The sequence below is a fragment of the Sminthopsis crassicaudata genome, chromosome 1, assembly GCF_048593235.1.
Source record: "Sminthopsis crassicaudata isolate SCR6 chromosome 1, ASM4859323v1, whole genome shotgun sequence".
NCBI lineage: Eukaryota > Metazoa > Chordata > Mammalia > Dasyuromorphia > Dasyuridae > Sminthopsis > Sminthopsis crassicaudata.
In genome coordinates this window covers 268,715,493-268,738,064 of record NC_133617.1, presented here as the reverse complement: position 1 = coordinate 268,738,064, position 22,572 = coordinate 268,715,493, and the positions used below count along the sequence as shown (strand labels likewise).

General features: G+C 33.2%; 1 protein-coding gene across 2 annotated transcripts in view; it reads left to right on the top strand.

Annotated features, from left to right (window-relative positions):
- ASPH (aspartate beta-hydroxylase) overlaps positions 1-22,572 on the top strand; it is a 196,123-nt gene that overhangs the window by 121,943 nt on the left and 51,608 nt on the right. For both annotated transcript variants that reach the window (XM_074278755.1, XM_074278754.1), the window contains 5 exons: positions 74-159; positions 3,970-4,056; positions 10,781-10,931; positions 16,230-16,366; positions 20,651-20,749. In XM_074278755.1, the coding sequence (XP_074134856.1) occupies positions 74-159; positions 3,970-4,056; positions 10,781-10,931; positions 16,230-16,366; positions 20,651-20,749 (560 nt within the window). The remainder of the gene's footprint in view (positions 1-73; positions 160-3,969; positions 4,057-10,780; positions 10,932-16,229; positions 16,367-20,650; positions 20,750-22,572) is intronic.

The following is a 22,572-nucleotide window of genomic DNA, read 5'->3' as shown; positions in this document are numbered from 1 at the left end:
GATTTTTTTTTTTCCCAAGTAACTCCTGGATTTTGAAATTAGAAATGTTTTTTTCTCTTTTATCTCCTTTCAGCTAAGAAAAAGAAACCCAAACTTTTAAATAAGTTTGACAAGACCATTAAATCTGAACTTGATGCTGCAGAGAAGCTACGCAAAAAGGTAAGTTTGCATTGCTTGTTTAACTCAGAATGTTGTAGTTGTTGCTGATGTTAGTCATGAGTTCCTATGGAATAATATAAAGTATTTTGGATTAGTGGTTGTGAGACTTTCATCCTAGCCCTCACTTTTTCACCCAGCTAACTATAAGTTTGCTTAGATCTCACATGCTTATCATTTGTCAGGAATTGTACTAAGTACTTTACAAATATCTCATTTTAGAGATATCTCCCTACTTGGGAGGTAGATCCTCTTATTATTTATATCATATAGTTGGAAAACTGAGGCAGTTACTTTTCTTGTAGGAAGAATTAGTACATTTCTGTCATATCTCAGAAATAACACTCATCTTAGATCGACAGAATTAATCAGTTTAATTAAATTTCTTAATGATGTTAATAATGATAATATGTTCTGTTCAGATCAACACAGTTTCAAATGTAGACAGGAATGATATTTATTCATATAAACTATAGTTTAATTAATCAATAAATTAAAGCTCATTTTCAATTAAGTTTCAAATAAAGCACTACGGGAAAATATGTTCCTGCTTGTTCCCAGAGTTCTGAAGTTAGATTATATTTCTGTGATTTGGGATTTGAATGTACATTGATGGACATCCATCAATGCATGAAATGATATTTCAGTAGGATGGGATTTTGGCTTAAATAAATAATTTTTATTATGTATAGTGTTAATCCTGTGATTTGAATCTGATTGGACATGTGATTGAATTGATATGATTGAATAAAAGTTAGGTTTTAAAGAATATTATTTTTTAAATGGGTGTTTGTCATTATATAGAATCAATTCTCACATTGCATCTTATATAAGAAATGAAGTGATAGTCCAAAAAAGTTAACATTGACAAAAAAGGTACACTAGTTAATTAATTATTTGTGAGATTTAAGTGAAAATCTTAGAGAACAATGTGCCCTTTAGTTAGTTTCTCCCAAAGTCCACTTATTACTCTCACCTACCCTATGGACCCAAATGACCCAAATGGCCAACTGACTTGATTCTTTCTACTTGTTTTAAATCCCAGACAAGCCTTCTTTTGGGACAGCTAGATGGCACACTAGATAGAGTGACAAACCAAATTAGGAAGCTCATCTTCCTGAGTTCAAACTTGACCCTCAAGGAAATCATTTAATCCTTTTTTGCCTCAGCTTCTTATCTATAAAATTAACTGGAAAAGGAAATAGTTCAGTTTCTTTGCCAAGAAAACCTCATATGGAGTCATGAAGAAGTCAGACATTACTGAAAATGACTGAAGAATACAGCAAAAAAAAAAAAAAGATAAATTATATGAATAAAATGAGAGGAAGAGAGTAAGCATTTATATAGAATCTACTAAATTGGGGCAGCTATGTGGTGCAGTGAATAAAACATCAGCTCTGAATCCAGGAGGACCTGAGTTCAAATCTGGTCTCAGACACTTAGTACTTCCTAGCTGTGTGATCCTGGACAAGTCACTTAACCCCAATTGCCTCAATAACAACAACAACAACAACAATAACAACAAAAAAAAAAAAAAAAAAAAAAAAAGAATCTACTAAATGCCAGGTATTGTGCTAATATTATTATTATTATATAATATTATGTATATAGAATAGATAAAATAATAATATTATATTTTACAAATATTGCTTCCTTTTATTCCTTACAATTAACCCTTGGAGGTAGGTGCTGTTAATATCTCCATTTTTCAGATGAGGAAACTGAAGCACTGGTTAAATGAAGTACCTAGACTTGCACAGCTTGATATATCTCAGTTTCTGAGATAGGATTTATACTCAGGTCTGCCTGACATCAGGGCCAGTGCTCTCTCCATCATGTCATCTAGCTAATATGACTGAATCTATTTATGAATTGAGTCACATTAACTCCTAAAGTACTCAAAGGGCTTGAGTTTGGAAAATCTGTATTTATATCCAATTAACCTCAATGTGTTTAACTGCTGCTGCCTATTATTTATCTGTGGATGGCTTTTGGGGTAGATTGTGTTTGTAGGATAATGGAGCATGCTAGTATTACCCACTAATAACTTTTTCTTTCCTTTCTTTGGCAATGAGTAGGTTCTTCACACTTTTGAGAGATGATTCTATGAAAATTCTTATTTTTCAGAGATCTGAAACATTCTAACACAAATAGTATTTTCTATCATGGGCCCCAAAACATTTTCCATAGAAAGATGTTTGAAACATTAAAATAAATCACTGGGACACAAGTTGACTAAATGAAAAAATATGGTTTTAAAGCAACTTCTTAGAATAGATATCCCTTTAAAAAATGATATACTTGTAATTATTTCTTGCTTTATTAATGTTATCATGGCCAAGCTTAAATTCTTAGATAAAACTTTTAACTATAGTTATATTTAAAGCTCATGAAGCAGAAACTGTATTTTCAACAATATAAAGAAATTTCTCATTTTCTTCACAAGTCTCTGAATAGTTATAAAGTAGGATATATACCTTTCAACCAGAGACAGAACTGGTGATAGATAGAATCTAGAAAGAAATAAATTTTTGCTCTTTAAAAGAAAATTTCCTAATATTTATAGCTATCTAAAAGCAAAGTGGGCTCTTATAGAGTTGCAGGTTGTGAATTCTACTGTCACTTCTAGTGGGCTTCTAGTGGAGGGCAGATGACCAGTTGTTGAGGATATTGAAGAGAAAATTCTTGTTCAACATGGTTTAGACTATCTGGGTTCTGAGATTTCGTCCAACTCTGATGCACAGGGACATGTGCATATTGTCTAAAGTATAGACTATTTTATTGTGTGCTTAATCAACTCAGCAAAATTCCTCGACAAAAATAGGAAGTTTAGGTGGCAAAAGAGATCATGAGCAAAATCTGTTAGTGATCATGAACTATTATTTTCCAGATTTAACATTTTGCTTTATGTAATAGCTAACATACATTATTGATTAATGATATCCAGCATAGTTTGTTTCCAACTAGCATTTTGGTGTTCATCAGATCTTGCCATTGATTGGTACACAATAAGAAGAATCATGTTGTGTAAGCAGAAGATGTAGGGACACAAAGACAGGTGCTAAAGAAAGAAAGAAACAAACAAACAAACCTAGGAAAATGTCCTTGCTTAACAGTGTTCCAAAAAGAAAACCAGAACATACTCATGATATCACTTGGTTATGTGCAATAAATATCATTATTTCCTTGTTCCTTGTCCAGACTATAAGTTTTCTATAGTTTAGTCACTGGTTCTTCATACAAAGCCTCTGAGAAGCATATTAAATAACTATATTAGACAACATGCAAAAATGGGGCATTGAATAGATTGCCAGGTCTGGAATCATTTTCCTAAATTCAAGTCTGACTGCAGATACTTATTTGATGTGTGACTGATCAAGTCACTTAATCCTATTTACCTCAGTTTCCTTCTCTATAAAAAAGTGAGCTAGAGGAGACAGCAAAACATTCTAGTATCTTTGGCAAGAAAACTCCAAATGAGGTCATGAGGAGTCAGACATGACTGAAAAAATTACTCAATAACAACAATAATAATTTTGAAAGCAGCACACAGAGGTCTAATGTTAGTCATAAAGACATGGATTCAAGACCTTCTTCCACACATAGTAGCTATTTCAACAAGAATGATTCACTTAATTTCTCAGTAGCCTAAGGTATCTCTCTGATGAATTGCCACTGTGCATCCAGGAAGGAAGTTTTGAGCCTGGGTTTTCTCTGTATTAATGGAATAGTAAGTTCACTCCTTCTTTCCTAAAAGGGAACATTTTACTGGATTGCATGCCAAATTTAAAATAAATTCTTCTTTCCCATCAGGGAAAAATTGAGGATGCTATGAATGCCTTTGAAGAATTGGTGCATAAGTACCCACAGAGTCCACGAGCTCGATATGGGAAAGCTCAGGTAACAATAGATTGTTCTATCAACAGATCTCATTTTGCTGATTTTTTCATGTGTTCCTAGTCTCTAATTTCTGCCTCTTTTCTTTTATCCCTATTTCTTTAACTAGGCCATCTCTGATTTGTCTCTTGTGTGCACAAACATAAATAGGAAATGCTGGGTTTGCATCTGGCTTGTTATTATAACTATGTTGCATATTACTATATTTACTCACATTTCCCCTTCTCACACATCCTTCCATCACCAAGAACATTTTTTTCTCAGATAATTTCCCACCACCTGCTTTGAATCAGTAACTATCTCCTTCCCTTCCTCCATCTCGCCTTTTCTCTCTCCCATTCTCTCTCTGTCTCTATCTCTGTTTCACTCTTTGTGTGTCTCTGGCTGCCTCTATGTCTCTCTGTCTCTCTCTGGTTACCTTTTTTTGGTCTGTCTTGTCTCCCTCCTCCCCCTTATCTCTCTATCTTACATTTTTGTTTTTTATTGCAATATGGATCTTTGGGGAAGGGAGAAATGTATTTAGTAATAAAGGTAATATAAAACCTAAATATAAATAAACAAATTTAAAATGTAGCTTACATTAAAAAAAAAAAGAAAGAAAAGAACACCAGTCAACTAGAAGCAGAAGAATATTTTCTTAAGTATTTTTAATGTTTTCATCTTTAGGATGGGAGATTCTCTACTCATTACTCAACTAAACTTTGATATGTTTCTCTCTACTTGTTTTTTTTCTTCTCTTTCCTCCATATTTTTTGGGCTTTTGTGCTAAGTTTGTTCACTGATGAACTGTTGGATGGGATTCTAATCACTTCCAACCATGTGGGGAAATATTAAAGCAATGAGCTTTGCTATAGCAGCTGCCCATTCATTCTTTTCCTTTCAGGAACTCTGGCCTTGTATTTGAAACCTGAAAGCAAATACAATCCCCCAGATAAGTAACACTGTACTTTTTCTCACTGAGAAATATTCTGGCAATGGCATAGTTAATAACACTGTGGAACTTTAAAACTTACTTGCTCTGAGATGAACATGGCAGGGAGCCAGGACCCAGAAGTTAATATAATTTCTCTCCTCCTATTTAAAAAGAAAAATGTTAGGGGAGAATTATGACTTCACATGGTGCTTCCCAACCCTGATAGCCTGGGTTTATGTTGATAACAGCAGCATTGTTTCTGTAGCAGTGGAGAACAAATTTGAAATTGTAACCTACACATAATCTCCATAAATTATTTAATTTTATTTGTTGTTGAGTAGCATAAACCATGGGCAAGAGAAAATAATGTTATCAAAGTCAATACTTACTAAATCAAGTTGGGGATTTGTTGGGTTTCATGTTGATAGGCAAAATGAAACACCTCTAATTATGAAAAAAAAAAAGACATACTCATTTAAGCATTAATTAAATTACTTAGAAGTATTTTACAATATTGAATTTTCTTCTAAAGTGACCTTCCTTAACTTCAGGTGATTTATAAAAATCTAAATATATTCCAATTATAATATGGGTTTTCATGGTTTATTGAATAATGGAGGGCAGATAGGTAGTGTAATGGATAGAATGCAGGGCCTGGAGTCAGGAAGAATCATCTTCCTGAGTTCAAATCTGACCTCATTTTACTTATAAACTATATATGACCTTGGACAAATCACTTAATCCTATATGCTCAGTTTCTTCTTCTATAAAGTGAACTAAAGGAGGTAATGGCAAACTACACCAGTGTCTTTGCCAAGAAAACCAAAAATGGGGTTCCAAAGGGTTAGAACTAAAATGATCCACCAGCAACAACAACATTGAACAGTTGAAGACTTGAACAAGTGAGGTCCAGAAATCGCCTATTATTTCTACTCCTTTGTCATATAAAATCCTAATACAAATTTTGGGGAGGTAAAATTCAAAATGATTTAAACCTGGGATGTCACCAATATAGGAAACTGCTAGTCCACTGACTTAAATGGACAAATTATTTGTAATTTAAAGTTTCAGCAAGTTGCTTGAAGGCACTGAGCAGTTAAATGGACACAGCCAGCTTTTAGAGTCTAAACCTAACTTCTTATCAACCATGTCTCACTATCTCTATGATGCAACCAAGAATGTGATATAAAGCAGAGATACTGGTTATTCAGAGTAGCATTTTAGTAGTGAAATTTTTTTTAAATAAACTTTAAATGATTATTATTGTTCAGTTGTGTCTTACTCTTCGTTGACTACATTTGAGCAGCAGCAGTTTGCCATTTCCTTCTCCAGTTCATTTTTTTTCAGATGAGGAAACTGAGTCAATAGGGTTAAGTCACTTGCCCAAGATCACACACCTAGTAAATATCTGAGACTGGAGTTGAAGTCAGAAAGATGAGTCTTCTTGACTCCAGGACCACCACTCTTGAGAGAGAATCTATTGAAGAAAAATAATCTATTAGATGAATTTTCCATGAAAAAGTAATATTCATGACTCTTTACCATAGGTTGTTCTGTGATATTTTATCTCAATTTTCAGATACAAAATGATTTCCTTAGTATTGTGTACTACATATTAGTAGGTTATAATATAAATTGGAATATCTTAATAGATTTGTTTTCCTTTATAAATATTGTGTAAAGGTCTCAAAAAAGGACCTGATAAAGGGAAATTATATGTTATGGTAAACAATACTGATTTTTTTTTTACTCTTTAAATGAATCTGAAAATTACCATAACTAAATCCCTTGAACATATCACAAGTAAGAATTGTGAATTATATACTTTACTTATTTTATGGTCTAGTAGAAATAATTTTTAAGGTAGATAATGACATATCACACAAGGACTTTGAATGGATGACCTAATAAATAGACAATATCAGTTGTCATGTAAAATGCTAAGTTTGAGATTATAACATCTTTTCTATTCAACTACTCTTATCCACAGGGTTTAGACTGATAATATCAAACTGGCATTATTAAGCTTATTTTTCAAAATGAATGTCTTATCAGTTTCATGCAGTGGATTTTTAAGAATTATGAACTATTCATACATCTGGTCTATTTTTCAAAGATTCAAAAGTCTATGAACATTATAAAAATGATGGAAATTAAAAGAAATAGGTATAATTCAGATTTTAAGAATTTTATCTTTTTTCTCTGTTCACACTGAACTAATTAAATGATAACTTATCTCAAGAAAGGCTAACTTTATAATTTTTTTTTACATGACCAGATAGATAAGATGACAGACTTGAATGGGCCTTTTCAGAATCAAGATTATTGAAATCTTTACTTTGGGTAGATCATCATTGGTACTAGAGCTTTATATACTCACTTGGCAGTTAGAAAATTTTTTGTCATTTCTCCATTTGTTTTTAGTGATCTCGTCTACTTCATTGTTTCTGCCCTCTGTGTAGTCTTTGATAGTGTCAATCATTTTCGCTCTAAGATTTTTATGACACTGATCCCTCTTGCTTCCCTATTTGTAAAATGTTTAGCACATTGCTTGCCACATAGTAAGTACTCTGTAATTGTTTATTCTCTCTGTCCTTCACTAGGCCTTTCTCATATATATGTGGATGTGTGTATGTTTAATCCTATATTTCTCTGACTTCTTTGTTGGATCTGCATCCATGTCATATCTGCTGACTGTGGAATATTACTCAAAGCTCAGTCCTGGTTCCTCTTATCTTTTCCACACTATACTTTAATACTTGGTATTGACATATCTCATTGCTCCAACTTCACAACATCTTTCTTATGTATCTCCTTTTTGCACACTGCTATCTATTAAAATTTAGGCACTTATCTCTTGCCTCATCTATTCTAATGGCTTCATATTTGATTTTCCTGCCTCAAATTTCTCCTCTTTATGATACATTTTCTACTTGCCCGCAAAAATAAATTTTTTTCTAAATTATAAACCTGACCATGTCACTTCCATGTCCCAGTAAATTCTATTGGCTCCCTATTACTTCAATAATCAAATACAAGGTCATCTATTTGGCATTTAGGACAGCTAGGTGGCACAGTGAAAAAAGAGTTGGATTCAGAAATATTTATCTTCCTGAGTTCAAATCTGGCCTCAGATGCTTAACAGCTGTATGACTCTGGGCAAGTTATTTAACTCTGTTTGCCTCAGTCTCCTTTTCTCTGAAATGAGCTAAAGAAGGAAAAGGTAAAACTCCATTATCTTTACCAAGGAAACCCCAAATGAGTCATGAAGAGACTGAAAAACAACTGCGCTGAATTTGTTGTTAAAAGGTCTTCACAACCTAATCCCTTCCTTCCTTTCTAATCTTTTTTTATGTTACTCAGCTACCCTAGCTACCCCGGCGTACTTGTTTTAGCTCAACCATAGCCTTTCATTTCTGTCTCCATGACTTTAGACATGCTCTCCCTGAACTCTTAAAATTTCCCTGAATTCCTTTAAAACTTAGCACAGACATGTCTTTTACAGGATGACTTTCTTGATCCTCCAGCTTGTAGAATATTTTCTGTTAGGTTGCTTTCCATCTATTCTGTGGAACATTATGTATTCCCATTCATTTCATTGCCTTGCCCTTTAGAATGCAAGCTTCTTGGGGGCAGGAACTGCCTGTTGACAGATTGACTGATACTTTATCCAAAGCTGATCAGGTTCTGGGTATTATTAAAGGTGATCAGTTTTTTAAATGCTTCATAAAGCATGTACTAATTTGTGAATTTATTATAAGAATTAAACTTGGCAAAATAAAGAGTAGTGGTCATTTGTACAGGCCATTTCCTCCTATTGACTTTAAATCTTGTTATCCAGGTAAGTATATTCATGTAATTCATCAAATTTCATACTAGACAGTTGTTTGGTGGAAAGAAATAAGAGCAGAAGGTTCAGATATTCTTAGGACAATTTCCATGAAGCCATGATAATTAGATGAATTATCCTCCCCTTTAGGATTATTTCCATCTTAAAAAGATCAGATTAACTCTTTGTCCTAGACTTTTCTGAACATCTACTTGACCCATTTTTACTATCCAACTTCCCATTTTTGAAATTCCTTATTAGTAACCCCAAATTTCTGTCATTATAGCCATTGCTATCTGATTACAGTTTCTAAGATGAAAGCTTGTTTTTACATTAGTCACATTTCAATAAATTTGTTAATTTCTACATTTTAGGAATTCCTCCAAAAATTTAGGAAATCCTCATCTTCTTATCAACAGGAAAAGAAATGGGAAAGGAATAATTATTTATATAGTATATGCCAGGCACTGTGCTAAGCACTTTACAGATATTATCTCATTGAATCATCACAACTCTGAAAGATTGGTGATACTATTAGCCCCATTTTACAGTTGAGAAAACTGAGGCACATTGACTTACCCATGGTCTTGTAGCTAATAAGTGTTTTATTTCAGATTTGAACTCAGGGTTTCCTGATTTCAGGCCCCCTGCATCAAAGAGCTACCTCTAAATAGGTCAGGTAGATCATCTCTCTGGAAGGATTTTTCCTGGGAAGATTTATTTACACACATAACTAATCCAAATGTATGTTAATTTTGGTTAGTTTCTCTTTTAAAGTATTATTTTCTGAACTCTTCCCCAAATTCTAGGGTCACAGCTTACACATTAATTGCAAATATAAATTTTAGCAAATTAGCATGGATGCAGAAAAAAATAAAATAAAATAGCAAATAGATACAGGCAGGCTTAGATCTGAGTTCAGATCTTACTTCAATTACTTGATAATAATAGCATTATTAATAGATAATACTAGATTATAATAGCACATTGACTGTGTGCCAGGTGCAGTGCTAAGCATCTTATAATTATCATCTCATTTGAGCCTTAGAACTCTGGGAAATAGGTGCTATTTATTACCTTCATGTTTTAGTTAGTGTGTGTCTGAGCCTGGATTTAAACTTGGGTCTTCCTGACTGGAGACTCATCATGCTGCTATGCTACCTAGCTGATCCCTCAGGCAAATCACCTAGCTTCTTTCAGTCTCAGTTTTCTAGTATATAAAATGGAAATAATAGAATGCTTATTGGATCAAACATGCAAAGTGCTTAGTAGGTTTTAAAATGTTATATAAATTATTATTAGTATTAATTATTTTTATATAGACTTGGAATTGGAAAGATGCTGGCTATATGACTATAGACAAGTTATTTTCTATCCCCATTGTATGAAGCATTTCTCTAAATTGTTAAATTACCTAGGACTTTTGGTCCTTTATCAGCAGAGGCTGATAGCTGCAAGGTTTCCACCCAGTGAAATCATAAGACTGAACCAAAGTAGGGAGAGGGGATTTTGCTGAAAGGCAGCTTATCTCTTGTGATATATTATTTTATAGACTCTGATTAATATATTTTTATTCAAAAAATAAATGTATTTATTTCTTAAAATATAATTTGCTAAATCAATATTAAAGCCGATCTAAGTGATAAAATACAGATTGAAATTAAAAACAAAAAAATTAGATTTTTGCTCATACACATTGCCTTTATGAACTCCAACTTATTACTGTAAATTTTTGTATATATTATCCTTAGTTTTATGAAGATTCCATTTCACTTCCTATCTCTTTATACTAAAAAATACTGGATGCTAGTATTTGCATCTTCCTTCATTTTTTCCTCCCTTTTTTTGGTAGACTAATCTGTTAAAGTTTCCTTTAAAACTGGACCCAAAGTTAATGAGAATGGATAATTGTCTTTCTTATGAGGACTCCGTGATAATCTAAGGTTGATCCTGCAATGCTAACACAGTTTTGTGATTTCATTTAGTGTGAAGATGATTTAGCTGAGAAGAAGAGGAGCAATGAAGTACTGAAGAGAGCCATTGAAACTTACCGGGAGGTAGCTGACCTGCCAAATGTCCCTGCTGACCTGATAAAACTCAGCCTGAAGCGGCAGTCAGACAGACAACAATTTTTAGGTAACACTAAATAAATTTTAAAAATGGAAATCAGGTCAACTGATTTTGGAAGCAGCTGAAGGCCAAATAAAGATGAAATTAAGAAGCTTCAGTTTTATAACTAAGTTTGGCTAGATTATCTAGCTAATTTTATGAAGGTTGCCTACAAAACTGGAATTTTCTTCATAGTCCTTAAAAGAAAAGTTCAAATAGCAAGTGGAAAGAATATGATAAGTAGGTTTAAAAGAAATAGAAAATTATAGACTTATAGCATCTTTACAGAAAAGGAAAACAATAACCCTGCCATATGCAAACAGTTTTTCAGCTTACTGAGGAAAAGATATCAGACTCTGACCTATCTAGAATTATACTCTGACAGGTATAGGTAAGGGGAAGCATCAAGTATATTTAACCTTAATTTAAGCGAGGCCTTTGATTTGATTCTATGCGACATGCTAACCCCCAAACTGGGAAAATTAGTTCTAAGCCCATATAGTTGTTAGAAAACTGCTTTTTTTGTTGTTGTTGTTGAAGAATGATATATCCAGAGAAGGTATAATGATATATCAGTATTTCTATAGTGCTTTAAGGTTTCCAAAATGCTTTGCATGTTTGAACTTTTCAATAACTCTAGAAAATAAGTATTACAGTTACTATTATCCTCATTTTATAAATGAGAAAACTGAGGCCCTTAAAAGTTAAATAATGTGCTTAAAGTTGCAGAGCTAGTAGTAATAGTGATGATAATAATAATACTGGTGATAATAATAGTAATAACTAGCATTTATATAGCACTTTCAAATTTGCAAAGCAATTTATCAATATTTCCTTTTATCTTTATCAATTCTGAGAGGAAGATGCTATTATTATCCTCATTTTGTAGATAAAGAGAGTGAGGCAAAAATGATTAAATGAATTGTCCAAAGGTCACAGAGTAAGTATCTAAGACTGAATTTGAATTTAGGTCTTCTTGATTTATGCCTTAGAAATCTATCCATGTACCATTTCCAAAATATTGAGAAAGAAAGAATTCTTGGGTATTCTCATTGTCATATAAGTTCAGGTGTTGTCCCAAGGATTTGTCTTTAGCCCTCTTCTTATACTCTTCTCCCTTGATGTCCTCTCCTAGAGTTACAGTTATTACCTCTCTGCAAGTGATTTCCTTATCTGTCTTTCTAAGCCCAATCTCTCCTGTGAGTTTCATTTCCTCATTTCCAGTGCCCTTTTAGACTATTCTATGCAAACTCATCATTCCCCTGAGATCTTGTAGTCCCCTCAACTTCTTCTTTTTGCTGATGACTCCACTGTCTGCTCAAAACCATAGCCCATCACCAGAACCCAAGCTCCATAGCAAAAGAATTACACCATTTCGTCTGTTGTTATATCTCACAGATAGGAAAGCTCCTCGCTCATCTCTACTAACAGTCTTTATCTCTTGTCTCTCGTACTTACCTACTCACACTGCCACCTCTCTAGGTCATTCACTTCTCAACTTTACTATTGTATTACCCTCCTACTTGGTCTCCTTATGATCAGCCTCCCCTTTCAGTTCAGTACAACAGACACTTAGGTCCAACTCCCTAAGTTAGGCACTGGCACAGATAAATATGACATAGGCCCTATTTACATGGAGTTTTATGGCATATCCTTCACTTGATTGCCAAAATATTTGTCTTAATGTACTCATCTGACCACAGCATACTTTTTGTCAATATTATTTGCCCATTCAGTTTGCCCAATACAAATGCTTTCATTAGAATTTAAAGCCCTTAAGAGTCAAGCTACTTTTCAAAACTTATTTTACTTAGCATTATGCATTCTATCTTCCATCCCAATTGGACAACTAACTGCTTCCTAAGATCATTCTGCATATTCATATTCTCTTGCCTCAAAGAATTCAATAGATTATGTCTAATGCCTGCAGTTTTCCTATACACACACACACACACACACACACACACACACACACACACATACACACACTCCACTCATCTGCCTTTTGAAATTCTTTTCCTCTGCTAAAACTAAGACAAGATGTCATCTCCTCATTGAACCTTTTCTAATTATTGGATTCAAAGTTAAGGGATTGTTCTTTGCTTAAATGTTCTCAAATAACTTTCTGGATCTTTCCTTTGCATTTTTCACTTTCTACATGAGTCATACTTATTTATAGACTCGTACCTCCCTACATTCATCTCCCCAATCCAATTAAACTGTAAATTGCTTAAGGAAAAGGATGTCTTGCTTTGTGCTCCTGGCACCATGCCCAACATTGAGTAAATAACTAAGATTTCTTTGAAATTATTTGCCTTGGAGACAGTCATTATTATATTTAACATTTCTATATATTATACTTTATCTTTAAAATAAAAATCATAGAAAACTAGATTCTTAGGACTAACAGATGCTTTGGATATTCCCTCATGCTGAACCAACAAAATGTTGTGAGTGGTTGGTTTTGGATTCCTTTGGAGGGATATTTCCATTCTATCATCATTAAGGTATTTAAATATAAGAAGTTAAGCTCTAAGAGAGAATTAATTATGTTTTCTGAAAGAAATGGGAAAAAAATATGGCAGGTTGGTTAGTTAGGGGGAAGAAACTATACAAAAGGGAGGCCTAGGATGTCATACTTATCATTTATATATATACATACATATGTGTGTTTGTGTATACCCATACATATATACCATTTCTATATTACTATCCTAGCCATAACTACAAATTGATCAGATCATGTATTATTACAACTTCTTTCTTTTGTGTACTTAGCCAGTACATGACTGGTTATTTCTCATTTTGCATTTTTTTTTTCAAACTTATCGGGCTTATTGACCTACATTTCCTTTTATCGAAACACATTCCATTTGTTTCTGAACATTTCTCCTATTAGTTTTATATCATACATGTGAAATAAAAATAGGCAGTGTGTTTTAATGGGTAGAAAGCCTGCTTTGGAAGTAGTAATACCTAGGTTGAAGGATTCTCACACAGTAATTGTGTGACTCTGAGAAAGTCACTTAATCTTCTGAGTTGCCTCTATACACAGCTCTATAAGAATATGAATTGTAAAACATATTCTTCTCTATGTTAATAAAGTTAATTTCTTCATTGGAAGTTCTATATATGAATATCATTTGTGTGTGTGTGTGTGTGTGTGTATGTGAATGAATGTATCTGAATGTGTATATTTGCATATAATTAATGAAAATATATTTCCAAATGTTTATTTTTTCCTCGTTTTTTTAGTAGTAGTTTTTTTGGCATCCCTTTTAGACTATATTACCCTCTATAATTTCTTATTTGTTCAGCTTTTTTACCCTATCTAATTCTCCTGCTTTGTCTTTCCCCATCTCCTACAAAAGACATTGAATTCTATTTTAAAGCTTAACTTATATTTAAATCTCTTAATGTTATCAAAATAGAAATATCCCTGCAAAGGTACCCAAATGTGTTGTCAAAATAGAAATATACAAAAGGCACTCAAATGAACCCTATATCTATATAAATTCTGTACCATCTTGGTCATTCCCCTCAAATTGCATTCATTCCTCTTCAGGCACACAAAGCAAAGTATAGTCATTTAGGACCAGAGAAGAATGGAGTGCAGTAGGACTATTGTCTCCTTTGTTCTTGATATTTTCCTTTTCTTAAGGTAGCTGAGGGTTGCATTAGCTATTTCGGCAGCTACAGAACCTTCTTGCCTCATCTAAAGTCCACAACCTATTACATTTTACTTAGATCATTAAAAATTCTTATACTGTTTTTCTCCTCATTGAAACAGCATTACTGCATCCTCTCCATTATTTATCTTCATAAGTGCCATGATGAATAATTATGATTGAAAAAGATTCCTTGTATCCTAGTCATTTCTTCAAAATCTGCAAAGACATAATCACAAGCAACTCCCTAAACCTCCTAGGAAATAAAACTTTTGACAGTGAATCAAGGAAACTTGTAAAATTGAGTTGCCATTAAATTGACCTAATTCTTGTAGTACATGCTCGTTTCCACCAGAGGGTGACATGATACTGGAAAATGTGGCGTCCTCCCTAACTGGGTGATTTCCTACTACCCTGAAACTGGAGATGCATCTGAACTTAGTTAAATGTAAACTTAATAGTGATAATTCTTTCTCATGCTCTTCTATGGCTTGTTCATGGAGTAGGTAGACTGAATTTTTTCACTCCATAAATGTCTAATAAAAGGGGGAAATGTGCCATTAAATGTTGAAATTTTTAGCAATTTAAAGCAAAATTACATAAAATCAAACCCTGAAATATGAATGTTTACAGGTATCAGATGTGGGAACATAGTAAGAACTTTTGTAATTGATATTCTGTTTTTCCAGAATAATGTCCCCAGAATAAGCATTGTCATTGCGACTCCTTAGACTTAACAATAAGGACTTTCTAATACAGAACTACACATTTTAGAGTAGTGATAGTGATAGTGAGATTGTTGATATGTTGTAAAATATTGTTGTGAAGACATGAGTTCAAATCTCCTCTCAGATATGTATTTAATGTGTGAACCTAGGCAAGTCACTTAATCTCTGCCTGCCTCACATTCTTCAAATAATAATAATAATAATAATAATAATAATAATAATAATAATAATAATAACAGCTTCCTTCGAGAGCTAGGATAATTTGCAAACATTTGTGAGATATTTGTAAGATGCTTTGCAACCCTTAAAGCACTATATAAACTGAAGCTGCTAATTGTTATTTTTATTAATTTTGGTTGAAGAAACTGAGCATATTTAGCTTAGGGAACAGAAAATTCAAGGGCAACACAGAGCACTGAATCTGGAGACAAGGAAGATCTGAATTCAAATCTAGCCTCAGGATAACATAAAATTAAATCTAACTTTGTGATTGTGGGCAAGTCACTTAATTTCTGTCTGCCTCAGTTTCTTCAACTACAAAGTGAGGATCTCCCTGGGTTGTTGTGAGGATCAAATGAGATAAAATTTGTAAAGTGCTTAAGACAATGCCTGGACACTTCTTCCTTTCTTTCTTCCCTCCTTTCTTTCCTTTGTAAGGTACAAAGAGGACTCTTTTAGCCTTTCTCTTCTTCTCAGATCTTTAAATGGTAATGAATGTATATTTTGGGTATATGTTATAATAGGAATTCTTTCACAAATAGATGTAATTAGATGGCAACTGAAATCCCTTACAATTCTCCAATTCCATGATTCTGTGATATTTAGTAAAATGATTTATCTACTTTCAGGTATCAATAATGATTTCTTATAAGATTTATAAAAACTAAGTGTACCAAAGTGGACTTTTCTTCTGTTTTCAATCAAATCAGGTCACATGAGAGGCTCCCTGGTTACCCTTCAGAAATTGGTTCACTTGTTTCCCAATGAAACTTCTTTCAAGAATGACCTTGGAGTGGGTTATCTCTTAATCGGTGACAATGACAGTGCTAAGAAGGTTTATGAAGAGGTAAACAAACATTTTATATATCAACAATTTAAAAAATGCCTTTATGTCAATATTAAGCCAGTCAATTAACTAGTATTTATTAAGCTCTTACTATGTATCAGTCACTGTGTTGAGTGCTGGGAATACTTATTTAAGCAAAGAAAAGGACAGTTCCTGCTCTCTGGGAGCTTAGAGACATAAAAGGAAGCTGAAAAAGTAAAAAGGGAAAGATGGTTATGGAGGATGGTAGACAATATTGGCCAAGCACCCTCCTTAAATGGAGGCTCTACGGAGCCATTCAATCAGAGGAGAGAGCTGAAGGGCACAGAAGGTACTTCTGAGTCTTGAATACCAGAGCTGAAGGATATCCAGGAAAATGATTTCTGGATAGGAGAAGGAAGTGATAAAGAAAATCCTCAGCAAACCTTTTAAAGAAATGAAATTCTTAGATAATTCTGGATTGAGTTATAATGCTTCCAATACTAAGTATAATAAGCTCTGTTCTTATACTAAATTATGCTAATTGCCCGTTTCTTCTTCTTTTATCTTACTTCCCCCTCTTTAAATTTTGCTGTCAATTTTCCTGGATTTTAGTTGCAGACTCTCAATGCTATCCAACACATTATGTTACAGTATTGACTTTGTGTGTTAAAATGTTAGGATATTTATTTACTATTTCAAAAGATGCATTTATTTTTTAAAACCAAAAATGGAAACATCAGAATGTCCTTATATCTTGATTATAGGGATTCAGTGGACATGGCAGATGGAAGAGAAATAGTCACACATGGTTTATGCACACTTCAATCCCATAAGTTTTGCTATCACATGTGCTTAAAAAGGAATATAATTTCTTCTTCCTTTTCAAGAAAAAAGTATAATATTTAACACATGTCTTTCTTACTTTTAAAAATTGGATGTTGCTGATGTGTGATATAGTGGACAGAGAGCTGACCTTGGAATTGGAAGAACATGGTTTCAGATTAAACATGATGTTTGTGTGTCTATGAGCAAAATTAAATGATATAACAGTTGTACAGTATTTAGTGGAGTACTTGGCCTATGGTCAGTGCTATATAGGACAGAACAATGGTTAGAGCATGGGACCTGGAGTCATCAGGAAGTCCTAAGTTCAAATCCAACCTCAGCCTCTAGCTGTGTGACCCTAAACAAGTCACTTAACCCTGTTTGCTTTGCTTTCCTCATCTGTGTAGCAGCTGAAGAAAAAATAACAAGCAATTCTAAAAAAACCCACAAATTGGATTATAAAGAGTCAAAAAGTATTCAACAACAGGTGCTATATAAATATTTATTGTTATTATTTGTTATTATGATGCTATTTTACTTTGGTGGCCCATGTCCTATTTTAACATTATAAAGTGAAAAATGGTTACTGAGCTACACTGTTAGAAACAATTTCTTTACTTACTAAAAACTAACAGTTCTTTATACTGGTTGAATCATAGCTATTAAAGAAAAAAAAATCTTTGTTTTGAAGATAGTGTTTGACTAAATCTACTTTTAATTGTTTTTCAAATTTGCCATGTGTAATTATTGTGTTCTCAAACTAATAAGAAAATCAAATCATTATAGTAACATTTTATCCTGCATTGAACTATTGAAGCCTCCTCCTTCTTAAAATTCAACAATAAATACATAGTAATTAAACTCCAACACATGAGGCATCATGGTTAAGATCTCAAATACAGGATCCAGAATCAGATGTGGATTTGAATGTCAGCTCTGTTACTTTCTTCTTAGGCAAGTTCCTTCACTTTTCTGAGTGTGTTTATGTCTCTAAAATTAGAGAACTAGGACTAGATGAGCTTTGAATTCCCTTTGGTCTGTATCCTAGAATCCAGTGTATGCCTTCATCCTGATTAAGAAAAGAGATAGATTAATATTCTGCTACAGAATGAGCTTAAAATGAGACCTTGTTGTTGTTGTTGTTTTTTTTTTAATATGGCATTTCTAGTATCTATAAATCATTTGGAATTTTGCATATATTTAGAATAAAGAATGTTGAAACTACTATTCTTTTATTAAGAAATCTTGCATTTAAAATTTCATTTTGGCAGCTTAAGTTGCTCATGCCAACAATAAAACAGCAAATGTTATCTTTACAGAACTTGGGGATATTGGGTTTTTTGTTGTTTTCAGGCCTGCCTGTCATTTAAAAATGACAGCTCTGATGGAGTCACCAAAAAAAGTGTTTTTAGAAGGGTCTGATTGTCCTTTTGATAACTTTGTCAGGGATTAGAGAAATACTCCAAACATTCTAGTTTCTCTTAATAGCCTGTAATGAATCTGTCATCCATTAATTTATATAAACCTTTTTGGAATGTTTGTAGTAGTCTGTCCTATGAGTGTACTGAGTCTCAGATAAGAAGCATTTTAGTTCATCTTAAGAATCATCTGTACAGAATTATATTTAATTATGCTAAATACAGATACAATTATAGACACTATGACCTAATTATCTCTAGTGATAACTTCTGTGAAGTATTGATAGGATGTGATGTTTTCACATCTCAGCCTAGAGCTGTGGTTTTTCTTTGGAGTAGGTTGTAGGTTGTCTTTTGAACTTTGAAGCTAATAAGCAAAATTAAAGATTTCTCTTTTAATTAGGGATATCCTAAAGGAAAAATGTATTTTGTTTATTAATAATAATAATAGCCACAACAGCTGACATTAGTATATTGCTTTAAAGTTTGCAAAGCACTTTATAAAATGTTATCTCCATGAGCTTTGTTTCACACAATTTTTTTTAATTCCAATAAAATTTCATTTTTTGTCATCCTGTGCAAAATAGTGCTTTCCCTTTCTTGTTCGATTATGTAATTACCCCTACTCTTAATTCCAGAGTTAATGAAGTGGTATATCTAGAACTATATAAAATATATTTGAATTGTTGATCCTTTGGCTTTTGAGAGATCAGTCTTTTTGTTATGTGGACAAGGAGATCTTAAATCTTCAGTCTGAAAAGCACTAGCTTTAGGACTCAAAGGCAAGTTTCTTTTTGTTGATATAGATTCAGTGTTGACTGGCTTAGTTGTACTGGACTTATGCATTTTGAAGATCCCACAGCTGGGTGTGGCCCACAACTTGTCTAAGAAGGTGGATCTCACTTTAGTAACAGAAATACAAATGCTTGGCAGTTGTGGAAGGGTTTACATAATACTTCATCCTGGTGGCTTATTCAGTTCCTTTTATATAGAATTGCTCCTGGTAGAGTGAGGAATATAAAAAAATTGACATCATTCCTGTCTTCAAATAATACAGAAACAATAGTTGAGGAAAAAAGGTAAATAAAAACAGTTTGAGAAAAACAAACAAACAAAAAAAAATAGCTAGATGACAAAATATTTGGTTCAGTCAATCAGTCTTTTATTATAAGAGCAGTCTTTCCTTCACCCTAAATCTTTGCTGCTTAAGTATGACATTCTCATGATAATTATGCCTTTCTCTAGCCAGGCCTAAGCATATGGAAAAAGTACTAAAAACTACATCTCAAATAATGAAAAAAGCACTGAGATCAACCTTTTCAGGGCCTTTAGAGGCGTATTAGAGTTTTAGAACAGAGAAGTAATAACAGAGTTATTTCTCAGTTATTTTATATTTAATTAGAAACATTTACAATAATGTCTTTCTAAACCTAATTAATGCTGTGTGTGTTAATTTCTCTAAATGTAATGTTGCCCAATATTTTTGATCAAAGATTATGTACCAGTGTTTCTCCAGTAATTAACAAAGAAAAAATAAAATTTGAGGTCACCATGTAACATAATGCAGTAGGGAAAGGTGTAGTAAAGGGGAAATGGAGATAAAATGCTAACTATTAAGAATTTTTCTTGTTTATTATTCTTTTGAAAAATCTGAGTCATCAGTAATTGTCATGCAAATAGTTGATTGTTCCTAAACATGAGAAACAATTGAAATAATATTTGTATAAGTCATAACAATATAGAAAATGGATATTGTTAATTTCAGTAATTGTCTTACTTTTGTTGTTCAAAATGATGAAATAAGTCTATAAATTTGGTAGTTTATATAAAATATATAAATCTACAAATAATTCTATTAGAATTATTGCCCAGAAAAATTAATATCCCATGTGTTGAATGAAATAATTGAACCAATATTAATAAATTCTCTGTTTTGAAAGAATTTTTTTTTTACCTTAAATATCAAGAGTCTTAATGTAGTAGTCATCAGCTCATCAAGGTTAGCCCTTAAAATGTTTTGAAAATCATTTCCAGAACTTGAATTTAATTGTGACGATTTACTTTGTTCTCTTGCAAATAGGTCCTGAATGTGACTCCTAATGATGGTTTTGCCAAAGTACATTATGGTTTTATCCTTAAGGCCCAGAACAAGATTGTTGAGAGCATCCCTTATTTGAAGGTAACTGTCATTACCTTATTTTTTCATTTTGCAATTCCTTAGAGTCATTTGGATGCCCTTGATTATGCATTATGGATTGATTGGCATGCATTCTACATTGATTGACGTTTGCTGCTGGGTCTTTTCATCAAGATCTGTACCCTCTCACTGTGACCACAAGATGTACTGTATGAATTTACCCTACAGTTGAAAGTATGTTATGTTTAAAAATGCTTACGGTAGACATGAAAAGAAACACGGGGAAAATATCTTAAGGAACAATTCTGAAAATAAATCAGCAATATTATTGCTTTTGACAAAATTTTTAAAAATTACTTTAATGCCTTTTAAAAATTAGTTCAATCAATGCATTATTTCCCGTAAAGAAAATAAACTACAAATAACTTCAGTAATTATTGCCATGGGATGAGGATGGTGATATAATTTTACATATAAAATAAGGAGAATGGAGACTGTTTAAATAAAATATGCTAACCCAAAACATTCAAGTTATATTAGCAATGTGTTTGACACAGCCAAAATTATGTTTGACCTTGGTAACTTTAGTTAGCTAGAAAATTACATAATGATACCTTGAATTTTCATAGCTCTTCCAGAGAGCTTAAAATACTTCATTAAGATGATATCACTTGCCCTTCCTAGGATGTAAGGAAGCACGAAACCATCTTGAGATCCAGAACTCTGTCCTGGGCTTCCTTTCCTTCTCTCCCTTGGGTTCTCCTGTCCATTATTATAAATGCATTTTGTAATTTTTAACAAGATTGCCCAAAATGCAACTCAGCATATCAAGAACAGAACTCATTATTTTCCCCCTTTCAACTCCCTCTTCCTCCAAATTCATTTTTGTTAAGGGTTCTCTTTTCTTCCTTATCATCCAGGTTCAAAAATGTTGTCTTTATCTTTAACTCATCACTCCCACTTTCTGGATTTCTGACCAAATATTATCATTATTACTTCCTACACATCTCATATCTTTCCCTGTCTTTCCAGTCAAATAACTCCCTTATTGTCTTTTATCTGGTCCCTCCCCACTCTAGACCATATTCTAAAATGTTTTTCCTAAAGTTTGAATCTGATCTTGTTATTCCTCTACTTACAGATTCTAATGGTTCCCGATTTTGTCTCTGGTTAAATTGAGTCTCTTCTGTCTTGTTTTTAAAGCCTTTAAAACCTGCAACCTAGCTTTCTGGTTTTATCGTGCATTACTCCTTTACTTTCTTTGGTCCAGGAAGACTACTACTATCTACTGGCCTTTGTGTTAGCTGTTTCCCATGCCTCAGTACACTCCTTTCTTAACACTCTCTCTTCAGATCATTAGGTTTCTTCATTTATTAAAAGGAGGTAACACTTTGGCTACCTTTGTTGTAGGTGTAGTGCTCTATAGCACTAAAGAATACAAGTAAGAACTAGACCTGGGATTTTACTCATAATGGAAGTTCTGATAAGGAAATTCCCACTTCCCATACAGATAAGGTACTAGTTTTAGGACTTAGAGCTTTTGAGACTTGCCCCAAGCTGTTGTTTGTTGTTATACTCAGAGGACCATGACATCCGGGAGATGATGCCCTAACATGCAAGTGAATTGGATTTAAGTGAGGGAGGGCTGGACAAGGTCACCTGCCTCACTTTCCTCTCCAGAGCCATCTGGATCCAGTAACCAGATATAGATCAAGGTGACTAGAGATGGTCCCAGATGAAATGGGAGACCTTAACCTTGTTAAGCTAAGGAGCAATTAATTGAGGCAAAGAATCTCCTTCTTCACCTATTCAAAAAAAAAAAAAAAAAAAAAAAATCTAAGCATTAAGATGTTAAATGACTTGCC